Consider the following 21,393-nt stretch of genomic DNA (forward strand, 5'->3'; position numbering starts at 1 on the left):
TGCAAAGTAACTCATGAATGTATCTGTATATAAATAAGCTGCTGATCCACGGCATTTCACGCAGCGCCCCCTGCAGTCTTTTCACTGCTGTGCATCAGGATGAATGAATCATGTATTGACCCAGGCCACCCTGCCACTAAATTTGTTATGATCATGTCCGATGTACAAATAATTTGTAAACTGATTGAATGTACATTTTTTCGGTTCACATAGAGAAATTCATCTTCACTCGGGAGTTGTGGTGTGAAGCATGTGTGCCTGTACAGGGCTGATTAATGGTTGGACGCTCATCCCATTCGGCCGCATATGGATAAATAAACAAAATTCTTTACTTTTTTTGCCTTTTTACTGTGATAGTTGCAGTGAAGAGTGACAGGAAATGGGGAGAACAGTAGGGGGAAGACATGCATAAAAGTGCCGCGGGCAGGAACCGAACCCGGGCCACTGCATCAGAGACCACCCCTACAAATGGGTCTTCTGCTTTCCCCGATGAGCCATACGGGCGCCGGGTGATCAGTAAACAAAATTATTTAATAAAGATCACCATACCGGCCCTTCGGTCAAACGACCGAATGAAATAACGTTCAATCCGCTCCTGTTGATATATGAACATAGTTCTGCAAATACAGTCGTCGGCCGAATGACGCACTATATGAACATCTACAACAATGAGGGTTTATGATTATCTGTTTGAGATCAGTCTGGTTTCAATTCACCACTTCACCCTCTGGCACTGCCGTTCCCTCTGTCTCCAAAATGTGCTTAAGCAAGCATCAAAGTTGGTGCACCGGTTCGCACATTCTCACGCCAAGTTTTTTTTAGAAATCACAACGTACACAGAGTACGCCACTTTCTACGCAAAGTTTGTGATTTACGCTCTGTTTTGTGCGTAAAGAAGCATCAAGAATCAAGGTTGGTGCGCACATTCTCACACAAAGTTTGTTTTTATAAATCACAACCTTTGCGTAGAAAGTGGCATACGCCACTTTCTAGCCCTGTTTTGTGCGTACGCAAGCTTTATAAATGAGGCCCCAGAGGAGGTGTGACTCAGATGACAGTTAAAGCAGAAAGCACTCTGGGATTTTAGCAGCAACAGGCCCCATGACAAAAACTTCTGAGGAGGTTCATGACCTCCAGCCAGAGCTCAGGTGATCTAGATGAACTGGATCTACAGAATTCCTAAATCTCAGTAATGATGGATCACATCTGAGGAACCAACCAGGAGTTCACTAGAATATCAGTAAAGTTTGGGTCATTGATTCATAGAACACTGATTGATAAAGCAGACAATTCTGGTAATTTAAACAGTTGAGTGTTGTGATGTTTACCTGGAGGATGGTCTCAAAGTTGAAGGTGAGTCCATTCCATAGAGTGAACTCTCCACTGGAGGCTCCGGTCACCAGCCGGCGGCCTTCAGGAGTCCACTGCAGAGGAGACAAACCAGATTAACTTATCTGGACCAAACATCTGCTGAACATCTCCTGAACCTGTCAGACTCTAAAGCCCTGAAATCAGTTCATCAGCATCAGAAGAACCAAACACCACCCTCCTCCTAGAACAGCTTCTAGAACATTAACTCTGCAGAACTCTGCTCCACCGAGTCCTTCTAAATATGAACAGCTTCTAGAACATTAACCCTACAGAACTCTGCTCCACCGAGTCCTTCTAAACATAAACAGCTTCTAGAACATTAACCCTACAGAACTCTGCTCCACCGAGTCCTTCTAAACATAAACAGCTTCTAGAACATTAACCCTACAGAACTCTGCTCCACCGAGTCCTTCTAAATATGAACAGCTTCTAGAACATTAACTCTGCAGAACTCTGCTCCACCGAGTCCTTCTAAATATGAACAGCTTCTAGAACATTAACCCTACAGAACTCTGCTCCACCGAGTCCTTCTAAACATAAACAGCTTCTAGAACATTAACTCTGCAGAACTCTGCTCCACCGAGTCCTTCCAAACATAAACAGCTTCTAGAACATTAACTCTGCAGAACTCTGCTCCACCGAGTCCTTCTAAATATGAACAGCTTCTAGAACATTAACCCTACAGAACTCTGCTCCACCGAGTCCTTCTAAATATGAACAGCTTCTAGAACATTAACTCTGCAGAACTCTGCTCCACCGAGTCCTTCTAAATATGAACAGCTTCTAGAACATTAACCCTACAGAACTCTGCTCCACCAAGTCCTTCTAAATATGAACAGCTTCTAGAACATTAACTCTGCAGAACTCTGCTCCACCGAGTCCTTCCAAACATAAACAGCTTCTAGAACATTAACTCTGCAGAACTCTGCTCCACCGAGTCCTTCCAAACATAAACAGCTTCTAGAACATTAACCCTACAGAACTCTGCTCCACCGAGTCCTTCCAAACATAAACAGCTTCTAGAACATTAACCCTACAGAACTCTGCTCCACCGAGTCCTTCCAAACATAAACAGCTTCTAGAACATTAACTCTGCAGAACTCTGCTCCACCGAGTCCTTCTAAACATAAACAGCTTCTAGAACATTAACCCTACAGAACTCTGCTCCACCGAGTCCTTCTAAACATAAACAGCTTCTAGAACATTAACTCTGCAGAACTCTGCTCCACCGAGTCCTTCCAAACATAAACAGCTTCTAGAACATTAACCCTACAGAACTCTGCTCCACCAAGTCCTTCTAAATATGAACAGCTTCTAGAACATTAACTCTGCAGAACTCTGCTCCACCGAGTCCTTCTAAATATGAACAGCTTCTAGAACATTAACCCTACAGAACTCTGCTCCACCGAGTCCTTCTAAATATGAACAGCTTCTAGAACATTAACTCTACAGAACTCTGCTCCACCGAGTCCTTCTAAATATGAACAGCTTCTAGAACATTAACCCTACAGAACTCTGCTCCACCAAGTCCTTCTAAATATGAACAGCTTCTAGAACATTAACCCTACAGAACTCTGCTCCACCGAGTCCTTCCAAACATAAACAGCTTCTAGAACATTAACTCTGCAGAACTCTGCTCCACCGAGTCCTTCCAAACATAAACAGCTTCTAGAACATTAACTCTGCAGAACTCTGCTCCACCGAGTCCTTCTAAATATGAACAGCTTCTAGAACATTAACCCTACAGAACTCTGCTCCACCGAGTCCTTCCAAACATAAACAGCTTCTAGAACATTAACCCTACAGAACTCTGCTCCACCGAGTCCTTCCAAACATAAACAGCTTCTAGAACATTAACCCTACAGAACTCTGCTCCACCAAGTCCTTCCAAACATAAACAGCTTCTAGAACATTAACCCTACAGAACTCTGCTCCACCGAGTCCTTCCAAACATAAACAGCTTCTAGAACATTAACTCTGCAGAACTCTGCTCCACCGAGTCCTTCTAAATATGAACAGCTTCTAGAACATTAACCCTACAGAACTCTGCTCCACCGAGTCCTTCTAAATATGAACAGCTTCTAGAACATTAACTCTGCAGAACTCTGCTCCACCGAGTCCTTCTAAACATAAACAGCTTCTAGAACATTAACTCTGCAGAACTCTGCTCCACCGAGTCCTTCTAAATATGAACAGCTTCTAGAACATTAACTCTGCAGAACTCTGCTCCACCGAGTCCTTCTAAACATAAACAGCTTCTAGAACATTAACTCTACAGAACTCTGCTCCACCGAGTCCTTCTAAACATAAACAGCTTCTAGAACATTAACTTTACAGAACTCTGCTCCACCGAGTCCTTCTAAATATGAACAGCTTCTAGAACATTAACTCTGCAGAACTCTGCTCCACCGAGTCCTTCTAAACATAAACAGCTTCTAGAACATTAACTCTGCAGAACTCTGCTCCACCGAGTCCTTCTAAATATGAACAGCTTCTAGAACATTAACTCTGCAGAACTCTGCTCCACCGAGTCCTTCTAAACATAAACAGCTTCTAGAACATTAACTCTGCAGAACTCTGCTCCACCGAGTCCTTCTAAATATGAACAGCTTCTAGAACATTAACCCTACAGAACTCTGCTCCACCGAGTCCTTCTAAATATGAACAGCTTCTAGAACATTAACCCTACAGAACTCTGCTCCACCGAGTCCTTCTAAATATGAACAGCTTCTAGAACATTAACCCTACAGAACTCTGCTCCACCGAGTCCTTCCAAACATAAACAGCTTCTAGAACATTAACTCTGCAGAACTCTGCTCCACCGAGTCCTTCTAAATATGAACAGCTTCTAGAACATTAACTCTGCAGAACTCTGCTCCACCGAGTCCTTCTAAACATAAACAGCTTCTAGAACATTAACTTTACAGAACTCTGCTCCACCGAGTCCTTCTAAATATGAACAGCTTCTAGAACATTAACTCTGCAGAACTCTGCTCCACCGAGTCCTTCTAAACATAAACAGCTTCTAGAACATTAACTCTGCAGAACTCTGCTCCACCGAGTCCTTCTAAATATGAACAGCTTCTAGAACATTAACTCTGCAGAACTCTGCTCCACCGAGTCCTTCTAAACATAAACAGCTTCTAGAACATTAACTCTGCAGAACTCTGCTCCACCGAGTCCTTCTAAATATGAACAGCTTCTAGAACATTAACCCTACAGAACTCTGCTCCACCGAGTCCTTCTAAATATGAACAGCTTCTAGAACATTAACCCTACAGAACTCTGCTCCACCGAGTCCTTCTAAATATGAACAGCTTCTAGAACATTAACCCTACAGAACTCTGCTCCACCGAGTCCTTCTAAATATGAACAGCTTCTAGAACATTAACCCTACAGAACTCTGCTCCACCGAGTCCTTCCAAACATAAACAGCTTCTAGAACATTAACTTTACAGAACTCTGCTCCACCGAGTCCTTCTAAATATGAACAGCTTCTAGAACATTAACCCTACAGAACTCTGCTCCACCGAGTCCTTCCAAACATAAACAGCTTCTAGAACATTAACTCTGCAGAACTCTGCTCCACCGAGTCCTTCCAAACATAAACAGCTTCTAGAACATTAACCCTACAGAACTCTGCTCCACCGAGTCCTTCTAAACATAAACAGCTTCTAGAACATTAACTCTGCAGAACTCTGCTCCACCGAGTCCTTCCAAACATAAACAGCTTCTAGAACATTAACCCTACAGAACTCTGCTCCACCGAGTCCTTCCAAACATAAACAGCTTCTAGAACATTAACTCTGCAGAACTCTGCTCCACCGAGTCCTTCCAAACATAAACAGCTTCTAGAACATTAACCCTACAGAACTCTGCTCCACCGAGTCCTTCTAAATATGAACAGCTTCTAGAACATTAACCCTACAGAACTCTGCTCCACCGAGTCCTTCCAAACATAAACAGCTTCTAGAACATTAACCCTACAGAACTCTGCTCCACCGAGTCCTTCTAAACATAAACAGCTTCTAGAACATTAACTCTGCAGAACTCTGCTCCACCGAGTCCTTCCAAACATAAACAGCTTCTAGAACATTAACTTTACAGAACTCTGCTCCACCGAGTCCTTCTAAATATGAACAGCTTCTAGAACATTAACCCTACAGAACTCTGCTCCACCGAGTCCTTCCAAACATAAACAGCTTCTAGAACATTAACTCTGCAGAACTCTGCTCCACCGAGTCCTTCTAATCAAAGATGAACAGCTTCCTGCAGATGTAAAGTGTCTCCAAACTGTGGACCTGAGGGTTTAGTCCTGTTTCTGATCCTCCATGAGTCTTGACATCCATCAGCAGATCAATACCTACGGATATGTACTGATCAACAGAAATAAGAAAACTGTTCCGGCCTACTCATATATGGTTTCAGCCAGTCACTTCCCTGATAATGGAGCATGCTCCCTGGGGCTTTCAACATCCAATCACTGACCAGCTTGTTGTCTAGTTGGACCATCAGGGCGTGATGCAGCTGGACGGGCTGAACCAGAACCTGAGAAGCTGTCTTCTCCTCAGACAGGTTCTGACTGCTGTTCACATCTTAAGGTACTCTGTATTCCTTTAATATGTTCTCCAGTTCTAAAAAAGTGGGAAAACTCAGCCTTGTTCTGCCCCTAATTTAAAACAACTCATTTTGAGATTAATAGTACCTGATCCTGACATGCAGTAGACAGCCGCACATTAAAATCAACACCAGCTGACAATCAGAACTGTCCACATGTAGGAGAACATGTACATCTTAAGGTCTGTTCAATTTTATTTCCTGCCTGTAGGACTAATGAAGGACTACGACCCACATAACTTCCTGTCTGTAGGACTAATTAAGGCCTACTACCACATAACAACTTCCTGTCTGTAGGACTAATGAAGGCCTACGACCACATAATAACTTCCTGTCTGTAGGACTAATGAAGGCCTACGACCACATAATAACTTCCTGTCTGTAGGACTAATGAAGGCCTACTACCACATAACTTCCTGTCTGTAGGAGTAATGAAGAACTACGACCACATAACTTCCTGTCTGTAGGACTAATGAAGGACTACGACCACATAACTTCCTGTCTGTAGAACTAATGAAGGCCTACTACCACAAAATAACTTGTCTGTAGGACTAATGAAGGCCTACTACCACAAAATAACTTCTCTGTAGGACTAATGAAGACCTACTACCACATAATAACTTCCTGTCTGTAGGACTAATGAAGGACTACGACCACATAACTTCCTGTCTGTAGGACTAATGAAGGACTACGACCACATAACTTCCTGTCTGTAGGACTAATGAAGGACTACGACCACATAACTTCCTGTCTGTAGGACTAATGAAGGACTACGACCACATAACTTCCTGTCTGTAGGACTAATGAAGGACTACGACCACATAATAACTTCCTGTCTGTAGGAGTAATGAAGGACTACGACCACATAACTTCCTGTCTGTAGGACTAATGAAGGACTACGACCACATAACTTCCTGTCTGTAGGACTAATGAAGGACTACGATCACATAACTTCCTGTCTGAAGGGCTAATGAAGGACTCCTACCACAATAACTTCCTGTCTGTAGGACTAATGAAGGACTCCTACCATAATAACTTCCTGTCTGTAGGACTAATGAAGGACTCCTACCACATAATAACTTCCTGTCTGTAGGACTAATGAAGGACTCCTACCACATAATAACTTCCTGTCTGTAGGACTAATGAAGGACTCCTACCACATAATAACTTCCTGTCTGTAGGACCAATGAAGAACTACGACCACATAATAACTTCCTGTCTGTAGGACTAATGAAGGCCTACTACCACATAATAACTTCCTGTCTGTAGGACTAATGACGGACTACTACCACATAACTTCCTGTCTGTAGGACTAATGAAGGACTACGACCACATAATAACTTCCTGTCTGTAGGACTAATGAAGGACTACGACCAGATAATAACTTCCTGTCTGTAGGACTAATGAAGGACTCCTACCACATAATAACTTCCTGTCTGTAGGACTAATGAAGGCCTACTACCACATAATAACTTCCTGTCTGTAGGACTAATGAAGGCCTACTACCACATAATAACTTCCTGTCTGTAGGACTAATGAAGGCCTACTACCACATAACTTCCTGTCTGTAGGACTAATGAAGGACTACGACCACATAACAACTTCCTGTCTGTGGGGTAAAGAGAGGCTCACCCTGATGACGAACACCGGACACTTCACTTTGTTGGTGGAGGTTCGGACGAACTTCGTAGTGACGGCGTTCATGGGGTTATTCAGCATCCCGACAGGAGGGACGAGCTGCAGACACACAAATACACCTGTACCTGAGTGGAAACACCACACCTGTTCACCTGCAGCATCTACTGAACTGTGAGGCATTTGGGGAACATGTGTAAACTGTAGCATCTACTGGACTGTGAGGCGTTCAGGGAACATGTGAAGCTGTGGCATCTACTGATGACTGTCAGGCGTTTAGGGAACATGTGTAAACTGTAGCATCTACTGGACTGTGAGGCGTTCAGGGAACATGTGAAGCTGTGGCATCTACTGATGACTGAGAGGCATTTAGGGAACATGTGAAGCTGTAGCATCTACTCATGACTGTCAGGCGTTTAGAGAACATATGTAAACTGTTACATCTACTGATGACTGAGGCGTTTAGGGGCTCTGTAAATGGTAAATGGTCTGTATTTATATAGCGTTTTACTATACCTGCAAGGTACCCAAAGCGCTTTACAAGATACGTCACATTCACCCATTCACACACACATTCACACACTGATGGCGGAAGCTGCTATGCAAGGCGCTAACCACGACCCATCAGGAGCAATTAGGGGTTAGGTATCTTGCTCAGGGGCAGAGGATCAAACCGGCAACCCTCCGGTTGCAAGACGGCCACTCTACCCACTGAGCCATGCCGCCCCCACAACTTACGTCGTTGTAGCAGCCAGCGTCGGGCTGAATGGCTCTGAAGTCTCGGTGATCTCGCTGCCACAGTCGGTTCTGCAGAGAACACAGATCAGGTCAGAACCTGAAGCTGCTGAACATTTTCTCCTTTCTGAGGCTGAAAGCTGAAATAATGAGGTTTTCGATGCTCCTCTGATCAACGGGAAATATACTGCTCACAGTAAGTTAGGGACATTATTATTTACATGAATGCTTTTTCTATTTGGTCTGAATTTTAATGAAATAAATAATAGTTTCCTTTGATATTACTATTAATGAATGACAAGAAGCTCCATTTTCATTAGTGCAATATTTATTACTCCAACAATTTAGACAATAACAAAGATATCCTCAAATAACCAAAACTGACAAAGTCAGTAGCGGGTGTTTCCACCATTTGCAGCAATGACAGCGACGTCTCATGCTCCTAACTAGCCTCATGATGTTGTTCCAAGGCAATGCGTTCCACTCCTTCACCAGTGCTATAGCAGTTCTGCCAGGTCACGTGGGGTGGGGTACGAGCATCCATTCGCTGCTTCAGCTGGTCCCAGACCTGCTCTATGGGGTTCAGGTCAGGAGACATTGCTGGCAATACCATATGAGGCACTCTGACTTCCTGAAGTACAGCTGTGATACTTCTGGCACCGTGTGGTGGAGCATTATCATCCATGAACAAAAAGTTGGGGCTGTTCTGGCGGAATTGCGGGATGATGATGGGTTCTATGATGTCACTGAACCATCTACAATCACCAAACCTGTTTTGCGGTGACTGTGATGCCTGCCCAGACTGCTGCACCTCCTCCACCAAAGCCAACCCTGGGGACCATGTTGACCTCGGCATATCGATCACCCTGCCTTCTCCAGCAACGCTGACGACCATCATTTCTGTACAAGGTGACCTGAAACTCATCAGTGAACAGGAGGGTAGACCACTGCTGCATTGTCCAGGTCACATAGTCTTGTGTCCACTGCAAACGGTCACGGCGGTGTCTTGGTGTCGGTGGAGTCACCTGCAACGGTCGTCTGGCATTCAAGCCAAAGCGGTGGAGTTGGTTCCGAATGGTTTGTCTGGAAACCCTAGTACCCCTCACTTCTGGTAAACAGGCCTGCAGCTGTGTGGTAGTTACATAACAGTGTCTGAGTGCATAGGTCCTTAGGTACTGGTCATCACTGGTGGGGCTCCACTCCTGGGTCTGTCACCAACACTGCCAGTAGTTCTGAGTGTTGCTGCTAGTCTGCTGATGACACTTTGAGACACACCAAGTTCACAGCAACATGTGACTGCCTGCTACTGACCTGAAGGTGGCGCTGCTCGTCCGTTAAGTGACGTTGTGTGCTCATGGCTGCTTGAATGATGAACTGGGAATGACTTACTGACAACAGCAGCTTTTTATTGCCCCAGAATGTTGAAACTGATGCCACATTGAAAAGGGTTGTCTTTTTGTATTTTCTGGTGTTGGCCCCAATATGTAAGGCGCCCTGTACACAGTGAGACCATGACGTGGAAAACACTAAATGAGGTGTGTCTAGCACCCTGATACTCCCTATCCCTGAAATCACTGAAGAGAAACAAACACCTGATGAATGAAATTCACTGAGGACCTCACAGTATCCCTGACTTACTGTGAGTAGAGTAAAACATTTAGTCACCTGAAACAAAAAACATCTGAGAACCTAAACTGGAAAATGTTCACGTTTACGAGAACATATTCCTTTAATCACTTATGGAAACTAATCAATATGAAGACTTTTTACTGCATGTCTCAACTAAAACCGATCACAGCTGATCAGTTATTGATTATGTGACTGACAGAAGATCAACCAGCGAGTGATCAATCATTCTGACGAGTGATCATTCTGATAAATGATCAATTTTTTGATAAATTATCAATCATTTTGATCCAAACATCTTCTCTTCTTTCAGCTTCAAATATCAGATTTTAGTGTCGTTTTGTTAAAACATGAAATTCAAACATTACCAAATACAGTGTTTAAATAAAGTTTAACCAGATGTTACCTCCAGGTATCTGATGACAGAGGGGTTGTAGTCGATGGTCTTGCGGTTCACGGCCTTCCTCATGCGTTTCCCATCGAAGGTGAGCTGCTGCATGGCCTGCTGCTGGGCGAAATCCGGCCTCTTGTAGAACACCTGTCGGGGCGCCTGGTGCTGGAAGCGCGGCATGTGGAAGAACCGCTGCGGCGAGCCGATGTCCGTCGCCATGGTGACCAGCTAAACCTGCAGCAGGAGGAGGACCACACGGTCAGGTTGTGTTTGCACGTACAGACAAGTTTACCTAGACGACAGGTAAGCCTGACAGGCCCACGAAAGGCAATAACATCCATCCAGAGTATCTGAAGGAAAGAACATCACATGATAGAACGTTTTAACAGGGTTCCACCTACAGAACATGATTAGTACTAGAGGGTAAATGTAGTGTTAGAGGGTAAATGTAGTACTAGAGGGTAAATGTAGTACTAGAGGGTAAACGTAGTATTAGAGGATAAACGTAGTATTAGAGGATAAATGTAGTACTAGAAGGTAAATGTAGTGTTAGAGGGTAAATGTAGTGTTAGAGGGTAAATGTAGTACTCGAGGGTAAATGTAGTGTTAGAGGGTAAATGTAGTACTAGAGGGTAAATGTAGTATTAGAGGGTAAACGTAGTATTAGAGGATAAATGTAGTGTTAGAGGGTAAATGTAGTACTAGAGGGTAAATGTAGTACTAGAGGGTAAATGTAGTACTAGAGGGTAAATGTAGTGTTAGAGGGTAAATGTAGTACTAGAGGGTAAATGTAGTACTAGAGGGTAAATGTAGTACTAGAGGGTAAATGTAGTACTAGAGGGTAAATGTAGTGTTAGAGGGTAAATGTAGTGTTAGAGAGTAAATGTAGTATTAGAGGGTAAATGTAGTACTAGAGGGTAAATGTAGTACTAGAGGGTAAATGTAGTGTTAGAGGGTAAATGTAGTGTTAGAGAGTAAATGTAGTATTAGAGGGTAAATGAAGTGTTAGAGGGTAAATGTAGTGTTAGAGGGTAAATGTAGTACTAGAGGGTAAATGTAGTACTAGAGGGTAAATGTAGTGTTAGAGGGTAAATGTAGTACTAGAGGGTAAATGTAGTACTAGAGGGTAAATGTAGCATTAGAGGGTAAATGTAGTACTAGAGGGTAAATGTAGTACTAGAGGGTAAATGTAGTACTAGAGGGTAAATGTAGTGTTAGAGGGTAAATGTAGTACTAGAGGGTAAATGTAGTGTTAGAGGGTAAATGTAGTACTAGAGGATAATGTAGTACTAGAGGATAAATGTAGTACTAGAGGGTAAATGTAGTACTAGAGGGTAAATGTAGCATTAGAGGGTAAATGTAGTGTTAGAGGGTAAATGTAGTGTTAGAGGGTAAATGTAGTACTAGAGGGTAAATGTAGTGTTAGAGGGTAAATGTAGTACTAGACGGTAAATGTAGTGTTAGAGGGTAAATGTAGTACTAGAGGGTAAATGTAGTGTTAGAGGGTAAATGTAGTACTAGAGGGTAAATGTAGTACTAGAGGGTAAATGTAGTGTTAGAGGGTAAATGTAGTACTAGAGGGTAAATGTAGTGTTAGAGGGTAAATGTAGTGTTAGAGGGTAAATGTAGTACTAGAGGATAAATGTAGTGTTAGAGGGTAAATGTAGTGTTAGAGGGTAAATGTAGCGTTAGAGGGTAAATGTAGTACTAGAGGGTAAATGTAGTACTAGAGGGTAAATGTAGTACTAGAGGGTAAATGTAGTGTTAGAGGGTAAATGTAGTACTAGAGGATAAATGTAGTACTAGAGGGTAAATGTAGTACTAGAGGGTAAATGTAGTGTTAGAGGGTAAATGTAGCATTAGAGGGTAAATGTAGCGTTAGAGGGTAAATGTAGTGTTAGAGGGTAAATGTAGTACTAGAGGGTAAATGTAGTACTAGAGGATAAATGTAGTACTAGAGGGTAAATGTAGCGTTAGAGGGTAAATGTAGCATTAGAGGGTAAATGTAGCGTTAGAGGGTAAATGTAGCGTTAGAGGGTAAATGTAGTGTTAGAGGGTAAATGTAGTACTAGAGGGTAAATGTAGTGTTAGAGGGTAAATGTAGTACTAGAGGGTAAATGTAGTGTTAGAGGGTAAATGTAGTGTTAGAGGATAAATGTAGTACTAGAGGATAAATGTAGTACTAGAGGGTAAATGTAGTGTTAGAGGGTAAATGTAGTACTAGAGGATAAATGTAGTACTAGAGGGTAAATGTAGTGTTAGAGGGTAAATGTAGCGTTAGAGGGTAAATGTAGTGTTAGAGGGTAAATGTAGTGTTAGAGGGTAAATGTAGTGTTAGAGGGTAAATGTAGTACTAGAGGGTAAATGTAGTGTTAGAGGGTAAATGTAGTACTAGAGGGTAAATGTAGTACTAGAGGGTAAATGTAGTGTTAGAGGATACATGTAGTACTAGAGGGTAAATGTAGTGTTAGAGGGTAAATGTAGTACTAGAGGATAAATGTAGTACTAGAGGGTAAATGTAGTGTTAGAGGGTAAATGTAGCATTAGAGGGTAAATGTAGTGTTAGAGGGTAAATGTAGTACTAGAGGGTAAATGTAGTGTTAGAGGGTAAATGTAGTACTAGAGGATAAATGTAGTACTAGAGGGTAAATGTAGCGTTAGAGGGTAAATGTAGCATTAGAGGGTAAATGTAGCATTAGAGGGTAAATGTAGTGTTAGAGGGTAAATGTAGTACTAGAGGGTAAATGTAGTGTTAGAGGGTAAATGTAGTACTAGAGGGTAAATGTAGTGTTAGAGGGTAAATGTAGTACTAGAGGATAAATGTAGTACTAGAGGGTAAATGTAGTGTTAGAGGGTAAATGTAGCATTAGAGGGTAAATGTAGTGTTAGAGGGTAAATGTAGTGTTAGAGGGTAAATGTAGTACTAGAGGGTAAATGTAGTGTTAGAGGGTAAATGTAGTACTAGAGGGTAAATGTAGTGTTAGAGGGTAAATGTAGTACTAGAGGGTAAATGTAGTGTTAGAGGGTAAATGTAGTACTAGAGGATAAATGTAGTACTAGAGGGTAAATGTAGTGTTAGAGGGTAAATGTAGTACTAGAGGGTAAATGTAGTGTTAGAGGGTAAATGTAGTGTTAGAGGGTAAATGTAGTACTAGAGGATAAATGTAGTACTAGAGGGTAAATGTAGTGTTAGAGGGTAAATGTAGTGTTAGAGGGTAAATGTAGTGTTAGAGGGTAAATGTAGTGTTAGAGGGTAAATGTAGTGTTAGAGGGTAATGTAGTACTAGAGGGTAAATGTAGTACTAGAGGGTAAATGTAGTGTTAGAGGGTAAATGTAGCATTAGAGGGTAAATGTAGTGTTAGAGGGTAAATGTAGTACTAGAGGGTAAATGTAGTGTTAGAGGGTAAATGTAGTGTTAGAGGGTAAATGTAGTGTTAGAGGGTAAATGTAGTATTAGAGGTTACATACCCTACTTTCCTACCTGATCATTTCATTTTCCAGCCACTGATCATTTCTAGTTCTGTTCCAGAGGTTTCATCATATTTTTTGCATTAATAACAGACGTTAGGTTGATCGCACAACACAGCTGGGTAAGACTTTATTTTACAAAGCTTAAGTGTTCTTTTTTTAATGTGTTCAAGTGTTGCTCTCACATCTAGTTATTAAAGAATATTATTTTGCACACCAAAGAGAGCTCACTCTGGGGTTTATTATCTGATGTATTTGTGTATATTTATTGATTAGTTTCTCTGCTCTGATAAAGGTGAAAGTTTTAGACTTTGTGTGAGTTGTAGTAAGTTTTAACTATTGGAAATAAAGTTGGTAATTTCTACATTTTCCCTCTTGATCTTCACTTAAAACAAGTCATTAGGATATTTTCAGTAATTAGTTTAACTGAAACGAAATCACTTGTCCTGATATAATGTTCAGGCCTCCACTGTAAATGTATATAAATAGGACTTCTAAATGTCCACAGTCAACACCACAACATCAGAATACAGACATATAAAGATCTAAATATAGAACTAGAAAAGCACTCAGAGAGTCCAGTCCTCCTCCAAGGCTGCTCAGTTGGCGTTTAATTTCCGACAGATGAAATCTTTAAAAAAAAAAAAAAAAAGACCTTGCATTGAGTACAGGCATGCGTTATGCATGTGCATGTTATTTATGGATACTGAATTGCGTGTAAATTACTTTTACAAAGGTCTATTGATCAGTTCATCAATTTTGGCAAGAATTTGTTTTGCTAGTGTTTAAATAACTGCTCCCTCCAGGCTTTTTGAAGACGTTTTATTAATGTTACAGGCTTTTATTTTGTAACCATTCCAGTGGTATAGGAAGTGTTTCTCTAAGAAGAGGTTACTTGACATGACGAAGATACTGCCAAAAAGTCAGAAAATTCACGTGAAGAGGAAAGAAAACATTTCCACGCTGTTGCTGTCTAGTAAAGGATGTCTAAACTTAGAAGCAGCTGGAATGAGGACAAGGAAGGAGGGAAGGACAGAAAGGTGAATTTCTGTTCAAAATAAGGCTGAACGTAAATAAAGGCTTTGTGAAACATCAGGAGCTTCACCATCGTCTGGCTGAGGTTTGCTACATACATGACCTAAACATGTAGCGGGACTCAAACACCCCACAGTTTAATCATTTGTTCCTTGTATGATTTCCAACTCAATCAGTCATTTTGTAGTAGGATGCAATCATGTGATCATCAGCAGGTAACTGACAGTGTTCATAGGGTTGCAACAGATCAAAAATCTCACGGTTCGGATCGTATCACGGTTTTGAGTCACAGATTGGATCAATTTTCGGATCAGCAAAAAAAAAAACAAAAAAAAAAAGACACGATCTCCTAACGCGGTTCAAGCACATTCAGCATGTTTAAACCCCGTGTTTTGCACCACGGAATGTGTCATGTCTGCAGCTATAAACAGCACAACAGCTTTTATAACACAGGGCTCCAGACTGTGACTAAATGGTCGCATTTTGCAACCAAAATTTGAGTGAATGCGAGTAAATTTTTCATCTACTCGCGCATGTGCGACCAGTAAATTTGCCGATTTCTTTTTAAATTATTATTAAATATTTTTTGTTACTGACAAACGTCTGCTCCACACTTCAGCCCAGTAGACAGTAACGCGCAAATGAGCTGTTTGCCAACCAACATTAACTCCAAAAGAAGAAGACAGGAGACGAACACCAAAGAAGAAGAATGAGGGCCAATGTGTGTGAGAGCGGGGGGCGAATGACGGTGAAGCTCCTGATGTTTCACAAAGCCTTTATTTACGTTCAGCCTTATTTTAAACAGAAATTCACCTTTCTGTCCTTCCCTCCTTTCTTGTCCTCATTCCAGCTGCTTCTAAGTTTAGACACATCCTTTATAGACAGCAACAGCGTGAAACCGTTTTCTTTGATCTTTACGTGAATTTTCTGACTTTTCTGCAGCATCTTCTTGTCAAGAAACCTCTTTTTAGAGAAGCACTTCCTGTTTCGCTGGAATGGTTACAAAATAAAAGCCCGTAGCATTAAAAATACGCCTTCAAAATAAAAGCCTGGAGAGAGCGGTTATTTTAACACTAGCAAAAGAAAGGCTTGCCAAAATTGATGAACTGATCAGCACACCTTTATAAGAGTAATTTACACGTGATTCGGTATGTTACGACCCCCGCTCCAAAGGCCGTAAATGATGCAGCGAATACAACCAGTGAGCACGTTTAAAGCTCAAAGTCGGAGCGTTTAGTCATGAGTAAAATCAAGCAGTTGGCAGCAACAGCCCAGCCATGTGGACTGCACCTCAACAACCACAGAGTCAGCGCGAGGAGATAGAGAGAGCCCCGAGGCAGCCCCAGACAGCCCAACTCTCTCCCAGGAGTCAGCTCCGGTGTGCGCCCCAAAGCGAACCGCAGCTCGACAGTGGAAGTCAACTTCTATGCCCGAGAACCGGAAGTCAAGCAGGACCCTTAGCCGTCCTCAGTCGCCTCCTGCTGTCAGCTCCTTAAAGAAAAGGCAAAACATTAGGACCACCACACTTGCAACAGGATGGGGGCCGTCACACCCCCACCCATAGAAAAACAGGTTCCCATTGGAACCTTGCGTTATTCTATTAATGTTCACTTTACACAGCCACCATGTTACCGGACATGTGTGTATATGTTTTAAAACACCCGCCTAGACCAATAGTGCAGCCTGGATACGTGATCACCCAGCCACGCCTTCTCCAACCCAGCAACTGGTGCACACAGCGCTATATTTAAGGGAGAGAAGAGCAAGAAGGTGAAAACAGACAAAAATCACAGAACCATGACATCAGCTAACTGTTTAGCGCGGTCCTTAGATAAATGAAAAACAACGTATCTAGTCTACACAATGTCTCAGAATTTTATAGCGCCCCTGTGTCGATGCGCTGTCCACGGCACCAGGGTCACTGTCATCTCCCTCTGATGACGCGGCGCTGTCCCTGGTGCTGAAGCTGTCAGTCACAGTCGCTACTGTACAAGCACCAGCCCCCACCGGAGTCCGCCTGCACAACATCTGAGAGCGCGACATGGCTCGAATCACTGCACATGCTGTATACACATGTGGAAACTGCATGCTACTCGCATCAAATTAAGGAAACATGAGCGGCACCGGCTCCATCTCAGCCGGCCTCATTAAAGGCACAGCGCCTGCCTTATTACACACAGGTGCAGCTAAACCAGCCCCTTTTGGCATGGCCTGCACCCCCCTGGACTTTGCTTTCCACACCTGACAGTCTGCTTTAATGTGCCCACATCTCTGATAAGTGACAAATCCGATCACCATCACGTGCAGCAGCACCTTTAAACTCCAGCTGTCTTGTAGTATTAGACCGATCAAAGCCCTCGCTCCGCGCATCTCTTTGCCTACCAGAACCATAACACTGGCCAGAGCCCATACTGTGAAAATACTCTTTATGAGTCAACACATACTCGTCTGCCAATACCGCGGCATCCGACACCTTCGTCGCTTTTTGTTCGTTAATATAAGTTGCAATCTTCTTTGGCAAACAGTTTTTGAATTCTTCCATCAAAATCAATTCCCGTAACTGGTCAAATGTTTTAATATTCTGTGCAGCGCACCACCGGTCAAACAATGCAGCTTTATCTCGTCCAAATTCCACATAATTCTGACTCTTAGTTTTCCTACCACGGCGAAATTTTTGCCGGTACGCCTCTGGCACAAGCTCATACGCCCTTTCCACTGCACTTTTGACTTTGTCATAGTTTAAACTATCCTCAGGTGAAAATGAGGCATAAGCTTCTTGCGCCCTGCCTGTCAATACACACTGCAAAAGCAACGGCCACAGATTCTTTGGCCAACTCAGCGTCGTTGCCACACGCTCAAATAAAACAAAATACTTATCCACGTCTCTCTCTGTAAACGGTGGAATTAAACGAATACACTTACTAACATCAAAATCGGACTGTACCGGACAGCTGCTCGGCTGACTGACCACCTGCGTTACCTCGCGTCTCGTTGCTGCTTCCATTTCTAATTTAAGCAGTTCAAAATCGATCTCCAAACGGCGCATAGCCAGCTTCAACCCCATCTTACGCACCTCAGCATCGGGTGCCCCAGCATCGGGTGCTCCAGCCCCGGCCTCGGCAGTCATCGCCACAACAGGAGGTAAAATGCTTTTCTCAGCCAAAGGGGAATGAATTTGCCGTTTGATATTTGCCTTTTTGTCCTGCTTCACCACAGGTATTTCCAAACACGCAGAAATAGACAACAGATTACTTTTAGTACAATCATTAAGCTTCTCCAACGTGGGATTAGCCACAAAATCCTCTACAGTAAACTCCATCTTTGACCAAACACGCAAATACTACAATACGGGAAAACACACCGTAAAATAAAGTGCCACTGTGCATCCAGCGCAACGCAACGGGTTCAAACACCCAATGTCCCCTCTGCTCTTCACCTACCTAACACAAGCTCACCTGCATAACTACTCACGTGGTTTGGCGGCGGGTTGATTAAGTATGTTACCGTGGAAATCCACGCTCTGCCCCCGAGAACATTGCTTGCGCAATGAACACTAACCGCTCGCCCACGGCGCTACCAAAACAATAAACAGGTGAAGCCGAAAGCGGCGACACCTCTCTGCCTAACAAGGGACACGGATGCAAATCCACCCAGCACCCACTGCACTAGATACAAAAACGGCCACTCTGATCACCTGTATTTCCTGACCAAAATTACCAAACCGCTCCACTGATTGCACACCACACACCTGAGAACACTTGCTACTCAAGCGCTCCCCAAAAGTAGGTCACTAGATCAACATGTCTAGGAGATGTCATCTACCCAAACCATGCGAAAAAACGCTCCCGGCAATGGATGAGTCCCCATGTTACCGGCCGAGCTCCGAGCTCATGTTTATCGGACGAGCCCCCATGTTACGACCCCCGCTCCAAAGGCCGTAAACGATGCAGCGAATACAACCAGTGAGCACGTTTAAAGCTCAAAGTCGGAGCGTTTAGTCATGAGTAAAATCAAGCAGTTGGCAGCAACAGCCCAGCCATGTGGACTGCACCTCAACAACCACAGAGTCAGCGCGAGGAGATGGAGAGAGCCCCGAGGCAGCCCCAGACAGCCCAACTCTCTCCCAGGAGTCAGCTCCGGTGTGCGCCCCAAAGCAAACCGCAGCTCGACAGCGGAAGTCAACTTCTATGCCCGAGAACCGGAAGTCAAGCAGGACCCTTAGCCGTCCTCAGTCGCCTCCTGCTGTCAGCTCCTTAAAGAAAAGGCAAAACATTAGGACCACCACACTTGCAACAGGATGGGGGCCGTCACACTGTATAAATACATAACGTGCACATGCATAACACATGCCTGTACTCAGCACAAGGTCATTTTTATTAAAGTTTTCATCTGTCGGAAATGACACATCAACTGAGCAGCCTTGGTGGAGTACTGCGCTCTGAATGCTTTTCTTGTTATGTTGTGTCAACTGCTGCACAATAAAATGTGAATTGAAAACATAGTTTCTGCATTTATTGTGGAAGTATTAATCAGAAATACACTTAAAATGAGAGGAAATGTGAATATTTACTTTGCAAGTCGATTTTGGTGCGCCCCTAAATTTTCTGCTTGCGCTCCTAAAATTTTAAGTTAGGAGCCACTGTGCTCCAAGGAAAAAAAGTTAGTCTGGAGCTCTGTCAGCTATAATAAAACTATCATCAGATCTGTCACTCAGCAACTGTTCATCAGCCAGATGAGAGTCCAGTGAAACCATGCTGCTGGTACTTAACTTCCTTACAGCTGATGTTTGGAGGTTTAATGTCAGAACCAAGAGGAGAAACCCTTTTCTTCTATCTGCTCATTAAACTGATCTTTAATCCAGCTGAACTACAATCCAGCTGTTCTCACCTCCAGATGTTTCTGTTGTCAGAACGAGGATGAAACTCATTAACTACATGTTCATCAGCAGATTCACTTCCTGTTGCTCTGCAGCTAAAATACTGATTTTATAACGTTATCTGACAACAAACATGAGTTAAAGACAACACAACGACTGGATTCAGAGAACAATTAGAGAAAAAGAGTTTTAACTGCTGAGCTGTAAATTATCCACCGTATCCATGGTGACCTGTGTTTACATCCAGACTGTCAACCTTTTACTGTCTCACACAAGCAACAGCTGGAACTCAGAAAGTTCTCGGGATGGTGGGAAGAAACGGCAGCTAAACACGAGGCTAGACGTGTCAGAAATAATAATTATCAATATAATTATTACTATAAATCAGCCCCGTTAGAATTAACCCCCTGTAAGCCGCTGCTAGGAAATCAAGCCTCATGTTTAGCTGCTGATATATAATAATAATAATGACAATTATTTGACACATCTAGCCTCGTGTTTAGCTGTTGATATATAGTAATAATAATGACAATAATGACAATGCTAAACATGAGGCTTGATGTCTCAGCAGCGGCTAACAGGGGGTTAATGCTAACAGGGGGCTGATCCTAACGCTAAACGAGGGTTAATGCTAACAGGGTGTTAATGGTAACAGGGTGTTAATGCTAACAGGGGACTGATACTAAAAGGCTCAGCCTCACCGTAAGACGCTCTCGGTGTGTTTAACCATCCAGACTCAGTCGGTCTGTCGCTGTTTCCGTCGTTTAGATTGTTAGTGATTCAATCCTGGTGACGATGCTGCTAACGCGGTTAGCTTCAACGGCTACCTCTGCTAGCAGACTAAATGTTAGCAGGTAACTCGGCTTGTAAACACGCTAAGACAATAGGAAGGGTAAAGGAGGTATTTAAATGAAATACCCCCCCCACACACACACACACTTCCCCACCCAGGTGTGTCAGAATGAGCAGTCTGGTTGCTTTTCGGTTGTGTTTTGTAGCGGGGTTAATGGCGGCCCTGCTCGGTAGCAGCTCCGAACACTCACCGAGGATCTCCGTCGCGCAGCGGCCTAAGTGTCTGTCATGAACCGGTGTGAATCCTCCTTGAAGCTCCGCTGTGGAGGAACATGCACGTCTCACACGTTACTCAGCTCAAATCTCAGCAGATTTATGTCTTTAGCCTCCAGCAGACTCCATCACGAAGCTCCTTCTTCTCGGCCCTGCTGAAAAGCATGCCGGGAGATTTTCGAACCGGGCGGGAGAGAGCAGCGTTTTCACGCAAAGGATTCTGGGAGAAATAGTTTTCTTTGCTTTCATTGGTTTGGACTGTTTAAAATGTTAAGGAATCCACTAAAATGTTAAGGAATCCACTAAAACATAACAATAACATGTTTTTAACTTTTAGGATCCAGAACAGACATCCGCAGTCTACGAACACGTAGTAAAACATGTACATAGCACAGCAAAGCCTAAAACAACGGAGAATAACGGATAAAGACACATTACATTTTTATGGGTCAGACTGTTATAGAATGAGTATGCTATGAACAAAATTTAATCAAGTATGGTACTCAAGTAGGGATATTTCTAAGCATTTATTGATGAAAGCATTACTAGAAGGTTTAGGTATCTTTTGTTTGG

At 43.0% G+C, this 21,393-nt stretch overlaps 1 protein-coding gene across 2 annotated transcripts in view; it reads right to left on the reverse strand.

The window, feature by feature from the left end:
- LOC127535522 (pre-mRNA 3' end processing protein WDR33-like) overlaps positions 1–21,000 on the reverse strand; it is a 35,248-nt gene extending 14,248 nt beyond the window's left edge. For both annotated transcript variants that reach the window (XM_051953777.1, XM_051953776.1), the window contains exons 1-5: positions 20,799–21,000; positions 10,391–10,609; positions 8,362–8,430; positions 7,621–7,725; positions 1,329–1,424 (exon numbers count right to left, since the gene is read on the reverse strand). In XM_051953777.1, the coding sequence (XP_051809737.1) occupies positions 1,329–1,424; positions 7,621–7,725; positions 8,362–8,430; positions 10,391–10,594 (474 nt within the window). In that variant the 5' untranslated portion in view covers positions 10,595–10,609; positions 20,799–21,000. The remainder of the gene's footprint in view (positions 1–1,328; positions 1,425–7,620; positions 7,726–8,361; positions 8,431–10,390; positions 10,610–20,798) is intronic.
- Positions 21,001–21,393: the final 393 nt, after the last annotated feature.

This window comes from Acanthochromis polyacanthus, chromosome 9 (genome assembly GCF_021347895.1).
Source record: "Acanthochromis polyacanthus isolate Apoly-LR-REF ecotype Palm Island chromosome 9, KAUST_Apoly_ChrSc, whole genome shotgun sequence".
Classification (NCBI taxonomy): Eukaryota; Metazoa; Chordata; class Actinopteri; family Pomacentridae; genus Acanthochromis; species Acanthochromis polyacanthus.